At 33.1% G+C, this 17,345-nt stretch overlaps 1 protein-coding gene across 1 annotated transcript; it reads right to left on the bottom strand.

Annotated features, from left to right (window-relative positions):
- Positions 1-312: 312 nt before the first annotated feature.
- LOC104098272 (peroxiredoxin-2F, mitochondrial) lies at positions 313-4,089 on the bottom strand. Its single transcript, XM_009604963.3, has 5 exons — positions 3,766-4,089; positions 3,600-3,629; positions 2,571-2,729; positions 940-1,034; positions 313-558 (listed from the first exon to the last, which is right to left on the bottom strand). Exons 1-5 carry the CDS (start codon positions 3,955-3,957, stop codon positions 453-455), a joined length of 582 nt encoding a protein of 193 aa, XP_009603258.1. The 5' UTR covers positions 3,958-4,089; the 3' UTR covers positions 313-452.
- Positions 4,090-17,345: the final 13,256 nt, after the last annotated feature.

Here is a 17,345-nt window from a genome sequence, read left to right as displayed (position 1 = left end):
CAGTATAAGAGGCTAACGGCTGAAAATTCAAACACGCATTTCTTTTAATGGCTAAAAACTATTAAAGCAGGACAATAAATCCTCTCTTTTGCGTAACCGCCAAATGTTCATGCCTAATCAGTAACCACCTAATCACTTGTGCACATAGCTCAATTCGCCTATTTATTCGTCTACAATAAAACTCAATCCAAAATTCTTGCCATCTTTGAACAGTGAGTTTTATTTTCAAAGTCTTAAGACTGTTCTTTGGTATTGTGGCATCTTATCCCGACATCTGGGACGAATTGAACCCAAGAAAACAAAGCAAAAGAATAGAGAAATAGATATTTTCATGGACTAACAGTGTAGCAGAGGTGGAAACTGAATATAATTAACTTGTTAGGTTAATACATTTTATTAACTGACATGGTTACAACGTGCAAAACTTATTGGCAATGGGCAGAAGCAAGTCTCTAGATCTGTCCCAAGATAACATCTCCGCCAGAAACCTTGAAGTCAGAAGGAGCTTCTTCAACATTCAGAACCTTCACATTTCCATCATCCACATACGCTGACCACCTGTTCGTGCACAAACAACAATGTTAGGATTTAGGATACAATATTTACTTCATATTAAATGACACAGAAATGTCTGGTATTTAATTAACACAGATATATTACACACACACACACATATGTGCTTAATATAAACTTGTGTTAAACCTCAGCACATTTCACACATGCATAAATAAATATTTTTGCGTTTGTACACAGACATGTCCTAATAAAAAGGGCAACGGGTGCAACCACACCTAATTCTGCATGTCACTTCCGGGCTTAAAGTTAAACTTCTGCATATTTGTCTTACATTGGCAAGTCTTGGATGTAGAGTCTTTAGTTATTTAGCCACGGGGAAGTAGTGAAATGACACATGATGATCTTAAAACATTGATTTCTTACCTATGAGATCGAGGTCCAAGCAAAGCAGCAGAGAGATCAATTGTTAAGTCCAAACTCTTGTGGAAGCTTCCATCAAAATCACCATAAAACTCAATCTACATCATAACAATAGTATTCTGTCAACAAGACTCGTCCTCATTGTTAAAGCTAGTATAAGAAGTTAAGAACTATACAAGGTATTATCAACTTTAAGGAACAGCTAAGAGCAGGGGCGGAGGCACCTTAAGCGAACTTCGCCGGAAAGTGTCATTAAAAATATAACTAAATCACGTTTATAAAAATTAAAATGACATCACTTGACAGTCAGTGACTCACAGTCCAACTGGTTCTATAAGTCATTTTACAATCAGCGACTCGCGGGATCGAGTCTCCCTAAACATTACTAAGTAAAGATATTACGAATTTATCTCAAAAAAATAAAAAGTTTGTTGAAGAAAGTTGTATTAATGTACTTAAATTGTTTTCCATTGATATGATTCAGATGTGTTTTCTTAATATGATGTTGTTTCTAATAATTTGTTATGTGACACCGCTTACCAAGAATCCTGCATATGCTACTGGCTAAGAGAACATGAAACCTTCTGACATCTATAGTGTTATCAAATTACTCATAAATTTCAAGCAGTTCAATAAATGCAACATCAACTAATAATCAGAATGGCATTTGAGAAGTAAAAGTCATTAAACAAGGTGACATGTCTAGTAACAGGATCACGAGAATCTTAATCATTCATCTCTCTCACTATCTGCCATATCTTTGTTACTAATTATCACTACCCAAGCTCAGTCAATCTTAGTTAACAATAAAGTCCATAACAATCTACAACATTGGGCTTTGTCTTTTTGATGCTTCATACACTTTATGAATAATGTCATCCTCGATCTGCCCACCTACATAGATTTCCAGCTCCATGGAGCAAATTTAAGTTTCAGTTGGGATATATTAGAATATGGTCAGAGACAAACTTTGAGTTGTTGAAATATATTAGCATATCGTCAGAGTCAATATCATTGAACATGTAGAGGAATGCTAGAATTATTTCCTTCCTTTAGCTGAGGCCGCACTGCTCCTGTCAATCAGATATGCTTAATTTTTTTTATGAGTCAACTGCCCATATTTATGTTGCTTAAAAGCAAGATCTGCTCCACATCCCTCTTTGACCAAACCCCCGCCCTACAAGCCCAAACCCACCCCCTCATAATCGATAAATCCCCGAGGAGCCGGTTGGCACACAATTTGAAAGTCATTGAATATAGGGTCCGTCCTCTACCTTTCTCTACTTAAATACCACACTGTTATAAGTCTAGAGTAGGGGGTCGAACTCATAACAAGCGCCTAACCTATACATCACTCTCTTCTCTCTTACAGCTAAACCAAAGCCCTGAAAAAAAAAAAAAGTCTTTCCATTCCAATTCTTGCCAAAAGGGATAAATTAAACTCCTTCAGCTCCCTACACGAGATACATGATCAATAAGGTTGATTTATCAAAAATTGTTTACTTATGCTGACAACTTAGACATAAGTACTTCAAGTCTTCCAAGGACGGCAGAAAGTTTAAAGTAGTAATTAGTGAAGGTTACATTTGCCTAAAGGAAATGAAAGGATGACAAGGGATAAGGGAGTAACTTACAGCTTCTTTGGCTTGTAGCTTTTCTGCCCAACCATTCATAACATACGGATCATTCACAGCAACACAAATCACAGAGTCGATTCCTTTGGCCTTGAACTTATCAATGTTATTCTTGTAGCTAGGTACATGTTGCATTGAACAAACTCCAGTGTATGCACCCTGGAAATTGTAATATCTTTAGGAAGATATAAAACTAAGAAAACCAGATATTAAACAAATGGCTCGATACAAATGCTTATGCAAGAAGACCTCTTATGAGGCAATGTCCCTACCACAACCATCAAAGAAAACATGAAGCCTTTCTTCCTTTCATCATTTCTTAGAGTCATTTTATTCAACCTTTGATTCATTTCATAGTGTCATTTTATTCAATCTTCTATTGCAGAAACCCTTTTGTACTATAATTCACATCACATAATTGTATTAAATTTGCGTCACGTTTTATCATTCCTCGAGAAGAAAATATGTGCACCAACCAGGTGGCAATATTAATCTAGTTGTATGCAACAATTGGGGTTAACAGGACTAAACTATTTTGAATATGACTTGTATAAGTAGTAGCAGTATTCTCTGCAGTTTAGTCATCGAATACCATCTCGATTTAGGACTTTGTATAGAAAGTACAAAACAACAATCTATTATTTGTACTGAAAGAAAAAAAGAAAAGAAAAATTACCAATTTGATTACTCATTAAGATTAAATGGAGCTACATGGTCAGTGAGGATTCATATACTCTATCCAATTTGTTAGGGATTGAAGCGTAATAGTAATTGTTAATTTCTTATTTGGACCTTTTTACCTATTAAATCCCAATGAATAGGAAGGATTTTTCCCCTTTTGCGTGAATTCTTACATTAGACAAACAAAATTCTCATAATTTGAAAACCCCAAATTCGCTATTCCAATTTGTTAAAAAGAAACAATTTTTTTTTATGTAAGAAAAACTACTAAGCCAAGAAATGAGAATTACTAATTACCATACAACTAATTCAAAATCAATTGCAATATATAAGGGAAATTAAACTTACAGGAAGGCCAAAGATTACAACTTTTTTACCCTGAACACCAAAAATAAATACAACATAGTCAGAAATCAAGAACCCTAAATAAAGTTGAAGAAATAAGAAAAGGGTAATATAAATTAAACAAAAAGATGAAATTTTTAAAAGGGGGTTTGAGTATATTTATCATTACCTTGAAAATATCTTTGACAGGAGTAGTAGAGAATTTAGAGGAGACACCTTCATCCCAAGATCGAGCCTTTTGTAATGAAACATTTGGTGCAGCTACTGTAAGATCAGTACCTACAGAAACAGAAGCATAGGATCTCAGGCTTTGAACCATTGACTTTATCATTGTTGTTCTCTTCAACATTGCTGAGGCCATAGCTGGGAATTCTTCTAGTTTTGGTGAACAGTGTTTTTGGCTTTGATGCACATTTCTTTGTGTTTATATGAGTTTTATGGACAGGGAAAAGTTGGGCCTCATTAGAAGTAATGATACAAATCAATCAAAGGTGGAGAAATGGCGTGCGATAGCCACTTTTTAACATTGATATTTCGTTTTTATCCAGTATTTTTAATGTTGAGCAAAAATAGCCACTACTCTATTAAAATTAATACGAAAGGATATTTTTACCCTTTTTTTATGAGTGTTGTGTAAATATTAAGGATATGGTGTCCTTAACATTTACATTGCACGCATGAAGTTAAGGACGTCATGTCCTTAATATTTGCACTGCACATATGAAGTTAAGGGCATGATGTCGTAAAGTTTAGCAACGGAAGGTACAAATACAACATACTTTGTTCTTAATATTTACACAACATTCATGAAGTTAAGGACACCATGTCCTTAATATTTATACAACACCCATATCTAGCACAAGGGTATTTTCGTCCGGACGGGTAAAAATTTATTAAGCACTGGCTAAAGAGTAAATACATTTTAAATAGTGACTAAACAATAAAGACATCTTTAATTAATGGCTAACTATGCACTTCTTCCATCAAAAGGTAGCCCAATTTTGGTGTCTAACTTTATTTGATCCAAAGGTTCTTGAAAAGAACAGGTAGAAATGACATCTAAATGGTGTATTTAAAAATTAGCCAGTGCGTCCTGAATTTTAGTTTTTCAATTCATTTTTTTAGGACAAAAATGTCATGAGTTGTCCTGAATTTAAGATTTTTAGTTTAAAATTTCAGACAAAAATAAGTATTGACTAATCCATAAATGGTATCCCTGGGAATGACTATTTGTGCACTTGTCCGAGAAAAGTTGGTGGACTAATATAAATTGGCTAAGTTGGAATCGTACCCCAATTTATACAACAAAAGACCAACCAAATTGTGGCAATGAGTTTAAGTTGTATATACTATCTGTATAATATTATATCATTATGTTATATTTATTTATTATAGCAAGTAACATATTTTGTTTTTAATATTACAAATTTCACATTTTAAGAAGGCTTACCTATAGATATTTTTTAGATGACCGGATGGTATAAACAATTCCTAATGGTGTTTATAACTTAAACTAGGAAATTTTTTCACGCTTCGCGCGGTTATAAATAAAATACCAATAAACTTATATATTTAGTTAATATAGAAAAAAACAAAAAAACAATTACATGAATAAACAATTAACTATATATACTGATAAAATGAAATTATAAATATTTTTAGTGAAAATTAGAGCTTAGTAAACTATATTTTATTGTCAAAAATTTTTGAAATGAAAAAAAGAATTTGTAAGAAAAACATTAATGTATTCTATTCGTCAGGGAAGGTTAAAAGGGAAAAAAATAAGTTTTTATATCCGATCCCTTTCCTTTTTTCCTTTATCCCTCTTATTTTATAATCATCTAAACAACCCTTGTTACTACTTCCTCACTGTGTTATTTTTTTTCCTTTTCTCCTTCTTTCCTATTGCTATCTGCTAGTTCCTTTATTACTTCCTCTTCCTTTTTTTCTTCCCTCTATCCTACGGTTACTCCAAAAAAACAAAACAAAAAAATTGCTCTCATCTTTATGCTTACAAATGTCTAATTTCTCTTAATTCCTTAAAAACATACAATACATTTTTCATATATGTCAACATTTCAGTCACTCGTCTTACAAATAGAGAAAGTAACTCTCCAAAAAAAAAAATTTATTTTTGCGCAATAGTTTATCATAATTTTTTTGGTAAATATATTTGAGACCTATTCATTTTTACTTAATAATTTGTTCCAAAAAAGGATGAATAATAATCTCATGGGAGCTTTTGCACGAGAAATAGATTCACGTTGCTTTACTGGATGGGTGCAATGCCATCTGGCAACAAAGAAACTAAGTTTTCATGTTTTTATTTCTATTTGGTGGTTAATTATTCATATTATAATGGTCGCAAGATCTTTCTAGGATATAAATAACCTATGATCAAAGTTTAGAAAAACAAGAAAGTATATGATTAAACCAACAGAAGTCAAGAAAATGGAGTCAGAAAAACTTGTCTGAAGAGATAAAACTAATTTGTAAATAGGAAGGAGATAATTATTCATATACTACAGCCCTTTATTATCCGCGTCCACCACAAATTTTTATTTTATTCACAACTTTACATTTCCTTTTATGTTACAATTATAACAATAGAAAGACAATAGAAAGGAAAAAAGAACCAAGCAAATGGATAAAAAAGCAAAAAAAGTAAATGAAAAAATAACTACTTGGTCTTAGAGGAGTGTCAAATTTATGAACTTAACTCTCATTATAATATAGTATCAAGTTCCGAAGATTGGTACAAGTTTTTCATAATTTGACTCTTTTGAAGAGAGATAGGTTAAAAATCTAGTAAGAGAATGTATAGCTACAAAAATAGAATGATCATTTTCATGTTATCAGCCAAATGCATGTGCAATTGTCCTCATTTCTCAAGGCCAACATACAAGCTAATATAAAAATAAGCATGTTGAGAAATAACTACTTCCGTCATATAATAAATTCATTCTTCAACAAACAAAATAAAAGTCAAGAAATAAAAAAACGCAACACAATACTGCAAAATTGTAATTAGCATCCTTAGCTGATAACATGTGATGTACCAAGAGAGAAGAAATTAAGAAAGACATTTGACAGAAAAGAAGTGAAAATGCAAAATTGAAAAGGAAAAAAATAATAGTCCTGGCATGTTAGTTAAGAGTTGAGAGTGAGAGTTTTCATGTTTTTCACATTATATGAACTATGATCAAGATTCGTAAGGTTTACATAAAACAATGAAAGTGTGAGATTATATATAGAAAGCTACAAGAATTTAGTCACAAGGGAGGTAAAGAGCATGTTATTTAACAGAGAAAACAAACAGATATGGAGGGATATGGAAGGTTTTTTGTAACTCTTCAAACATAATGGGATGTAATTATAATAAATAGAATAATTAATATATATTATTAAACAAATTGAATGAAAATAACGAAAGGACTCGTTGGTGACATATATTTGTTTTCACTAAAATGATGATTATATTTTTAAAAGTTATAATAATGATAGGTTATAAAGAGAGTTATACATTGGATAATTGCTCAAATAGAGTAACGTACATTAACAATTATAATAGGATAAATATTAAGTGTATTAATTAATTATATTAATAGAAAAAGTCCCTTGAAAGGAATATAGATTTTTGGACAAGAAAAATAAAAAAAATAAGAAAAAAGATAAATGACAATCCTAGTTGAAAAGAGGTGCCAAGTTATCTTTTGCCTGCGCTTTCTGCAAACTAATATTAAAAATAAAGAATTAGTTCAAACATTGACATTAAAAAAGTTATTGTTAATCTAAAAACTCAACAAAAAGAAACAAACATGTATGACAAGACATATACATATATAAGATACATAAAAAAAACGGTGAAAAACAAATCCAAATATATTTTATTTTGTTGTCATTTTTGTCAACAATAAAAATAATAATTGTAGACTTACCAATAATTACTTTGCTGGCAAATCAAACTATTTAAGCATCAAATTCTGCATATAATAATGCAAATATTAAAGACTGTAAAACTAAAAGTGTTAGACTGAATTCATCAGGAGATATATACTTGTTCATCAACATCTTCCTTTGATTCTCCTTTCACGTATTAATCGGCGGCATCAAAGAATTCGAAAACATATTTTCGAGTATCACTTCCTCCAATGCCTTTCATGTATGGTTTGAAATTACAGAAGTCAACCCAGATCAATTCGAAATCAAATTGTAAAAGTAAATCTACACTCTTTACTTGATTTATCCAACAAAGAACATTAAAGATAATTAATTCATGATTAGAATACCTGGCCTTCTCTATCGGGCCTTCTTTCTTCCTCTTGAGAGTTAACATGAGCAAGGAAAAGTATATAAAAAACAAATTTAAATAAGAAATTAAGAATTAGAAGGCTCAGATACAATCCTTTAGCAACGTTACGTTTCTTAGCACCCATAAATTTGCAGTGTAGTTGATAACGTCTCATCTGCAACGTTTCGGGTTAAGTAATAAATGCTATTATGCTAATAATTATGAACAACATGAACAAAATATTTTAAATTTTCTACAGGTTTTTTTAGACATCAAGTATGGAAAAATTTGAGAAAATAGATAAATACATTTCCTTGATAAAGAGAGGTGTTACATCAAATTTTTCATTCATATATATATATATATATATATATATATATATATATTCTTTGGCGATTAGTATGGCCTATAGATATATATTGTTTTGGTTCTAGGAATTGCTTATAGATAGAGAATGTCATATTGTGACAACATCCATTTATGTGGTAATTGGTAATATATCCATTTATGTGATTTGCACGAACTATGACAAGCTCAAATGTCGTGCGCGTCGTGTAAACTCGAGATATAAGATATTTTTGTTTGTCTCCTAGATTAATCTTGTTACTGATTAGGTTTATCATAATCAAAGCATTTGCATTTTAATTCTTAAATTTGGAGTTGGAGCTTAGCTTGACCTTGTGCTTTGGTAACTAATCTATATATCTATATATATTGTTAATATTTAATATATAAAAGAGGGACACAAAAAGCTTACGTGACACCTCTTATCTATTAGAATATATATTTTTCTTTTTTCTCAAATTTTTGGCTTTTATCCATATTATTGCTATTTAAATACAAAAGCGCTAAATATCCTTCTTTCTCTTGGATCTTTCCGTCGCCGAAAGTATCTCCTATGACAAATTAAGGTTTTCTCCTATGTCTCTGTTTTTGGAAAATTTTAGGTTTTTTTTCATGTTTCTGATTTTGATGATTTTTAGGTTTTCTTTCATGATTTGTTGCTCTTTTCGTGTATCTATGCATTCGATTTCTGCTTGCTTAACATTAATTGTAGCAATCAAGTTGCCTGTTTTGCTATTCACTTTATGAGATTCAATTAATCTTCAATAGGATATACCTAAACTGCTTTCTTAAACTTGGAGTATTTTACATTTAATTTTCAATTCGAGATTTTTATGCCGTGCGGTTCCGAGAGGATAAAAAATTCAGGTCCATCCATTTGTTCTCTCTGGTTTCGGAATGTTTGGTATTTTTCCATGAATTACATTTTTACTAGAAAGGAAAAATTGAATCAATTTTAGCCGGGAAATGAAAATCGAAAAAGTCTGGTGCTTGTCAATGAATTTCTTTTCAAAACTAAACCTCTATAATCCATCTACTAATAATCCATGCGTGAAAATCGAAAAAATCCCATTCTTTTCGAAGAACCGCTTTTATGATTAGTTTTTGTCACTTCTATTACCGAATTGTGATCGAAATTCCAGTCGACAATGTCGGTTGTTCAAACGCGACAAGCAATATGGTACGCCACCTCTACCATAATCTTTGAATTCTTTTATTTAGTCAATTAATTATGTCTCTGTAAGCTCGTAATTTTTGACCCGTCACGTTTTTGAGCTATTTTTAATGTTTAAAATATTTATTTAACTTAACTTTAATTTTTATGGAGTTTTAGCCAATTCTTACTTCAAATTACAATTTAAAAACACAAAAATATTTTCATCTTTAGTTTAAGGTCAATTAGTATATTTATGTTTATAGTATTTTAATTTTATCATGACTTTGCATATTTTCTCTATTTTTTTACTTTATTATAACACTTGAAAATACAAAAAATATATAGAGTTTCATTTTTAATTTTTAGTTTTATTTCAACCAATTAGGAGTGATTTTAGGTTTTACAAACATTTTATATTAATTTGGAACAAAGTGGGCTTTGTTAATGAATTTTAAGCTTTTCTTGTCCATAATTGAGCCCACGTTCGAATCTTCCACTTGAGCCCAATTCCTTGACCCAACAGCCCTTTTGGAGGAATTAATCCAAGTCATACACTCCATCCCCATCTGATGGCCAAGGTCATTTTTCACAGCCATATAAAAACATCATCTTCTTATTTTCAAGAACCTAGATGAGCCGCAACCCCTCACTCTGAAAGACTCCTAACAACGCCTCCCCCTTCCGATTTTATCTTCTTCTTGTTCTCAACTTAAAAAGAGGCACACATATACGGATATAGGGGGTCACGAAACAGAGGGAGGGAAAACGAGCGAGGAACAGAATAGAAAAAATAGAGTGAGAGGGGAATTGGGGGGAATTAGAGAAACAGACGAAGGGATGGTGAGGAGAACGGATAGAGTTCAAGAGGAGAGAGCGGAAAAACCGAGTATTGGAAATTCCCTAGAGCCGTAGACTCTTATCCTCACCGTAACTAATTACGTTTTCCCTTCTCAATCCAGCTTCTCCATAAAAGCTCATCATTAAATAAACACCATCCAACCACAACTAGTAAAACTCATAAAAACCCAGTAACACCACCTTGAACAAAGATTAGTAACCATTATTTCTCCCACCGCCATGTGAATCACCTACAACACCAGCATCTTTCCCCTTCATTGTTAGCTAGCCAAATCCTTTGAGTTGAAGCTTGGGATATTCAGATCTAAGCAAAAGAAGTCGAGTCAGTTGAAGTCTTTCGTTAGAGGTTCTGGCCGCCGGTTCTACTTGTTTGCCACAAGGCTCAATACATTTGGTTGATTTTCTAAAGAGATTTTCAGCAGCTTCAAAAGGTCTGCTCTCATCTTACTTCTGTTGATTGATATTTTAATAATTTAGTGTTGAAATTGCTTGTTATTAATTCTCTGTTGAGTTTCGTGCTAGATTAAAATGTGAAAATACTTCTGCTTGTTTGTTTTAGTTTTAATATAAGATGAAGAGGGTTAAATTACAGCAACTCATTTGAATTTAAGTGTTTGGATGCTATTCTAAAATAAAGAATATTAGTTAGAGTATATTGGAAATAAAATGACGTAAAGCATTGACGCAAAATTTTGGAGTAACAAGGTGTGTCGTGGGATTCAGGAATTAAAAAGTAAAAATTGATTTAGTAATTTGATCGCTAGGAGCATATTTAGGCCGTAACTCGACTAGGCAAATCTTAGGTTTTCTTTATTTTATTTGTAATCGAGGTGAGAGGTCGTTCCCTTTAGTTCATATTCAGGGGAATGCCCCGTAGACTTTGTATATATTTTTATCCAAGGTATGCTCGTGGTATCATGTATTTGGAGGTTGTGACGAACCTCGTGGAAAAGTATAGTATATATTAGTATTTAGGATTTACTTTTCTTTTTCAATTTTCTTTTATTAGGCAGGGACCACCTCGATCCTTTCTTGTGTTTACTTTCCTTTTTATGTGTTTTAACCTCAATTTGAATATTTTAAAAGCCAACTGGATCATGTATGCAATCGTGATTTTCACGGGACTCGGGGAATGCCTAACACCTTCTCCCCAAGTCAAATGAACCCCATTATCTAGAATCTCTGATGCATATAGTTTTAGAGTCAAACGAGTCTTGAAAGAAAAAATTATTTTTAAACGGTGACCTGACACACTTAAACTAAATGTCAGGTGGCGACTCCGAAAAATCTTTAGAAATACAATCTTTTGTCACTCTTCAAATTGAAACCCTTTTGAGCTTTAAAAATCCTTTTATCTATTTTTAAAGGGTAGTGAAGTAAAAAAGTGGTGTGACAGCTTTGGTGTCTCTGCTGGGGAGTGAGGGAGGAGGATGCCCCCTGATACATTTTTGCCATATGTTGTTTCAACCTTTGCACCACCTCTTTCAATTCAGATTCCGACTCCGAAATCTCCCTCGATGGGTCAACATCTCCTGTGTCCAATTCTTTGCTAGCCATGACTGCCTTACGCTTTGATCTGGTGTTGTATGTATGACTCGCCAGAATGCCAACAAACTAACCACCTTCTTGAAAAATGAAATTTCGATTATCCTTTGATGTTCGAATGTGATACAAACAGCTAGGGGTGTTCATAAAAATCTGAAAAACCGAACCAAACCGAAAACCAAACCAAACCGACCAAAAAATCGATATTTTTAGGTTTGGTTTGGTTTTGGTTTTAAATTTTAAAAACCGATCAAATTTGGTTTGGTTTTGGTTTTAATTAAAAAAATCCGAACCAAACCGACTATAAAAGTAGCTATTTAAATTTATTATTACACTTAAAGTTTCTAAAATTTTATGGAACATATTAGTCATTTGTATTTTTAGTCTAGTTCTTTGCTATTATAATAATCTAATTCTTTGCTTTCTAATTTGATTGGTAGTTTCTTTTACTAAATACACGAATTTATTTCATGTTAAAAAAAATCAATTTTTAATTGACTACTTAAGTTATTCATCACTATTTGAGTCAATTATCATCAATATATCTTGGTGAACGATAGATTTCTCAAAGAGTAAATGTTTTGATAGCGTTACGTTGAAAATGTAGTCGCCGGAATATGCGTTTGGTAGTGTATGTCTCATATTTAAGAAAAAACCGACAAATAACTGAAAAAACCAAAAAACCGAATCGAAAAAAACTGACTTAATTGGTTTGGTTCCAATATTTGAAAAACCGACTTACTTGGTTTTTTTTTTAGGGAAAAACCGACCCAAACCGAAACATGAACACCCCTACAAATAGCAGAAAACTCGGCAACGAGATTCAAAGGAAAATCAGCTAGTGAAATCTGTGGCTTAACAGGAACCGTGTGTGGAAGTCGACACCTCGAACGTCAAATCCGAACCGCAACAGACTCGAACCAACCTCGACTCACTCAAACTCCATCTTCGACACCAAATAAAATTTGAAAAACAGAGACCGAAAAGAAAAGCATTTTTTTTATAGTATATTTGATTTTCTGAAATCTCAACTAAACTAAAAATACGAAATTGAAACCCTAAAAGAAGAACCCTAATTTCCTCTCGTTTTCTTTCTCTTCTAAAGACTGTCCGAAAAATCCCCAAAAACCCTAGCCTTCTTCTTCCTCTTTTTCTATTCGAAAACTTGGATTATATACCCACTCTAGAAGCTTCTCCTTGCCCTCCAAGTCACGCCCAACCCCCACCCCCCCTTCCAAAAATCTAGGAAAATTTCTCACATAGAACAAAAACCGGACAAATGGAAGGCGTGGATGTGATTTCTCGTATCTAACCGCTCCCATTTACCCGAGATTCGTCCACAAAAATCAAACGCGCGTGAGATGAGGTGAAGACGAGAATATTCTATCAGAGGTCGTTATGCCTCGTGGAGAGATGAGGGGAGGGGACCAGTGACTCGTATGGGTGAACTCACCCGATTCCGGCGAGTTGGAGAGGCGACAATGTCGTTGAAAGGAATTGGGGGTGCGCGACTGCCTTTAGGGTTAGGGTTTGGGTGTAAAATATTATAAATGGGTTTTTATATGGCTTGGAGAATTAGTTATGGCCATTGGATTAAGTTGGGATGGAAGGCTAAGATTTAGTAGGGAGATGAGGCGGGTCATGGGATTGGGCTACCCGAATTTGGGTCAAATTCTAACCCAAAATCTTAATCCTTCTTCTACAAATAATGTAAAATCTATACTATAAAAATACAAAACTAATTCTAATTAATTAAAATAAATAATATTATATTGTGAAACTATTTTTGATATTTTCAAATATTACTCTTAAGATAATAGTAGAGGAAAATAGGCTAAAAGCACAACAAATATTAAAATAATATTCCTAAAAAAATACTAATACAAATATGTAATAAGATGAAAAACATCATAAAAGTAAAATTATTTTTTGTATTTTCAAAACTTAATTTAAAAGGAGATAAAAATATAACAATCATGGTAAAATCAAGATAACACTACTATATATGAAAATACTAATGACCTTAATGAAAATGAAAATGTATGATAAGATAAAATAAAAATATTTTTGTGTGTTTTAAATTATAATTTGAAGTAAAAGTTTACTAAAACTCCATAAAAATTAAAGCTAAGTTTAAATAAGTATTTTAAACACTAAAATAACTCAAAAACATGACGGGTTAGAAGTGAGTCGAGGTTTGTTCGAGTTTGTTGCGATTCAGATTTGCCGTTCGAGGTGTTGACTTCCACACGCGGTTCCTGTTAAGCCACGTATTTCAGTAGCTTATTTTCCTTTCAATCTCGTTGCCGAGTTTTTTGCTGTTTGTATCACATTCAAACATCAAAGGATAGTCGGTATCACATTCAATAAGTGTTTACAACTGCCCCTCTTTGCTTGGAAATACAGTATTTTCGAGCAAAGAAATAAGTAAGCAACGTAATTGAGTTCCGACCCGACACTTATTCAAAAGAATGTAGAGATGGATAAAAAGATTGTGACCGAGCCCTGGTATTTGTGGTACTTACATATCCTTGGCTATAAAGGAATCATGCCACGTGTAGTTCAGAAGTGAGAAGAGTGATGAAGTATACCGAGGTGGAGAGCTGATTGAGGTGCCGTCGAGGTTCCAGTTCGCGGTTCCTGCCATTACCTCAAGAATAAAAGGGAAAATTACAGCAAAAAATAAAAGAAAAATACAAGATCCTATCTACTTCTTGTCTCGAATTTTCCTTGAATCTCCATTTGATCCTTCAACATGAAACTGGAAGTTGACCCTGATCTTCAGGCGGGCATCTTGCTGCTTGCACTTGAAATAAACTTGAATTTGGAGTAGATTTGAGCTTTCAAACCTTATCCTTCAGGCGGTTCGTGCTACTTCTAATTTTACTTAAAGAGCGTAGATCGACCCTATTCTTCAGGTGGGTTCCTGTTGCTTCTGACTTAAATGTGAAACTGAAAATTGACCATGTTCTTCAGGCGGGCTCCTGATGCTTCTCTAACTTGAACTTGGAAAGTTGACCCTGTTCTTCAGGCGCGCTCCTGATGCCTCTCTAACTTGAACTTGAAAACTGAAAGTTGACTCTGTTCTTCAGGCGGGCTCCTGATGCCTCTTGATCTTGAAAGTAAAATTGAATGTTGGCCATGTTCTTCATGCGGCCTCTTGATGCTTTTTGAACTTGAAAATTGAAAGTTGACTCTGTTCTTCAGGCGGGCTCCTGATGCCTCTCTAACTTGAACTTAAAAAGTGAAAGTTGACCTTGTTTTTCAGGCGGGCCCCTGATGCTTTTTGAACTTGAAAATTGAAAGTTGACCCTATTCTTCAGGCGGGCTCCTGATGCTTCTTTAACTTAAAAATTAAAAGTTGACCATGTTGTTCAGGCTGGGCTCCGAGATTATATGCCGAGTGGCGACTCGGAAAAAATCCCTTTTAAACAAACGTTCTGTCACTTTCATGATTGAAAACCCTTTCGAGCTTTAAAATCACTTTTTATCGTTATAAAGAGGGTTAAGTGAGGTGAAAAAAGGGGTGTGACACTATCTCGAAATAGTTGAGGTCAATTATAGTTCTTTTGTAGAACGGGTTATACAATAGAAATTACTTAAATTCATTGAATTTATAACTCAGAATATCTGTAAAATTAAACTTAAAACTATTTTGATTAGCACCAATCTCTTTGGTTTTTTTTATGTTGTGATATTGTTCAGATCGATGGTGAAAGAGAACACAAAATGCTTCTGGAAAAGAGTTCAAATTCTCATAGATCTGAAGCTTTCACACATGGAAGCTTACATCTCCTGTGATGGTTGGTGGTTTACGGACGGTGAGCTCAATTCATTGAAAGTTTTGGAGAAATTGTTGCGGAAGCCGAATATATAGAGAATGATTAAATCACAACTATTATATCTAAAGGTAGCTAATAAATAGTAAATGAGACAATAATACAAAGAATACCAGAAATTAACGAGGTTCGGCAAAATTTGATTTTTGCATAGTCCTCGGACACAATCAATTCAAACTTTATTTCACTCCAAAAAATAAAAGTGAAATACTAGAAGAGAGAAAGAAGATTCAAATGCCTTAAGAGATAAGAAGGCAAGCGAGAGATGTTTTCAAATGAACAAAACCCTTGCTATTTATAGAAGGGAAATGACCTTAATAATATCACGCAGGACATCATATTAAGTGTGAACATGCAATGTAAATGCATGAAAAATACATATACCAATTTCTTCCTAAAAGGAGGCTTCAAATGTTCATAGTTCACATTAATCTTGTCAAATTCAACAGAAATTACATTTCTGGAAATGCCATCAGTTACACTGAACATGTATTTATATAGCCATCATTAATTGTGTGTAATGTAGGTTAACTCACTCTATATTGGAAGTTAATGTGTGTGGGAAGGGTGACCTCCATTTCTCATTTTCTAGAAAATTCAAGAACATATATAGCAGTTCGCTTTTCGTGAGTGAATCATCATAATATAAAACTGGTGACATATCTATTTCCTTCATCAGTAGAAAGTATATGTACAAGTCTGCTAGAAAAGTAATTTACTTTATAATCCTTATAAATAGTGGACGATATTTTGCTTTTAGCACTCAATTATTTGGCTCTTTTCCCTTCTCTATAACTTTTTATTTACTATTGTAATTGAGGAAAGCAATGAAGGGTTGTGAGTGCAATGAAGGTTTGCAAAATGAGGAATGAGGATGGCAAAGAGTTGTAGTATAGGAGTCAATAACAATACCGTTCACTTCTGCAAATTGATTGTATTTCCTTAATATTCCTTAAACATCGTGTAGCTCAGGATGATGGTCTAGAAATACAATAGTGCATCTGGATCCATCTGGTGTCAGTGGGATTTGCTTTTCCATTTTATGTCTAGAAAATTTATGTGATGCATTTTTCTTAGAAGTTTCCTGAAAAATTACTAATGGCTAAGCTTACAGATTTATTTATTTTCACAACGATATGATTTTATCACGTATCTATTCTTGTATATTTGATGCACACATCTTTTATACATGGTGTTTAGATTATGAATATATTTGAATGAGTCCTTGGACTAAATTTAAACTCCCTTGCTATTAACAGTCAGTTGGAGCAATTCATTATTCAAGTTCAAAAAACGATAAGGGCTTGACTGCTCTGGAGATAACTGATTGAATTTGGCCTTTTATCTGAGGCTTTTGTCGTGCTACAGAATTATGGTGCAACATTGGATGTGTATTCCCGGAGTTTCAAGACTACATGCTTCCAATGGCTTTTGATCTTTGTGATGACATTAGTCTTTGTCATGGTTGTATTACTTAGTCGACTGACTTAGCAGCCTACCCCTTTGTTAGTGGAGATATGACAAAATGCTTGGTTTATGTTACCTTGTATAGTACCAGAAGATACCTCGTCAGTAAAAATTTATCTGTAATTTTAGTGCATGTTCTAAGGCTAAAAAATTCTTTAAATGCTGAAGGCGAAGTGTGTAAAACACCTGCATTACTCTACTTTTCTAAAAGAGTTATTTTTATTTAAGCTAAACTCAATATGCTTTGT

The sequence above is a fragment of the Nicotiana tomentosiformis genome, chromosome 9 (genome assembly GCF_000390325.3).
Source record: "Nicotiana tomentosiformis chromosome 9, ASM39032v3, whole genome shotgun sequence".
Taxonomy (NCBI): Eukaryota; Viridiplantae; Streptophyta; class Magnoliopsida; order Solanales; family Solanaceae; genus Nicotiana; species Nicotiana tomentosiformis.
This window is presented reverse-complemented; position numbering and strand designations above follow the sequence as displayed.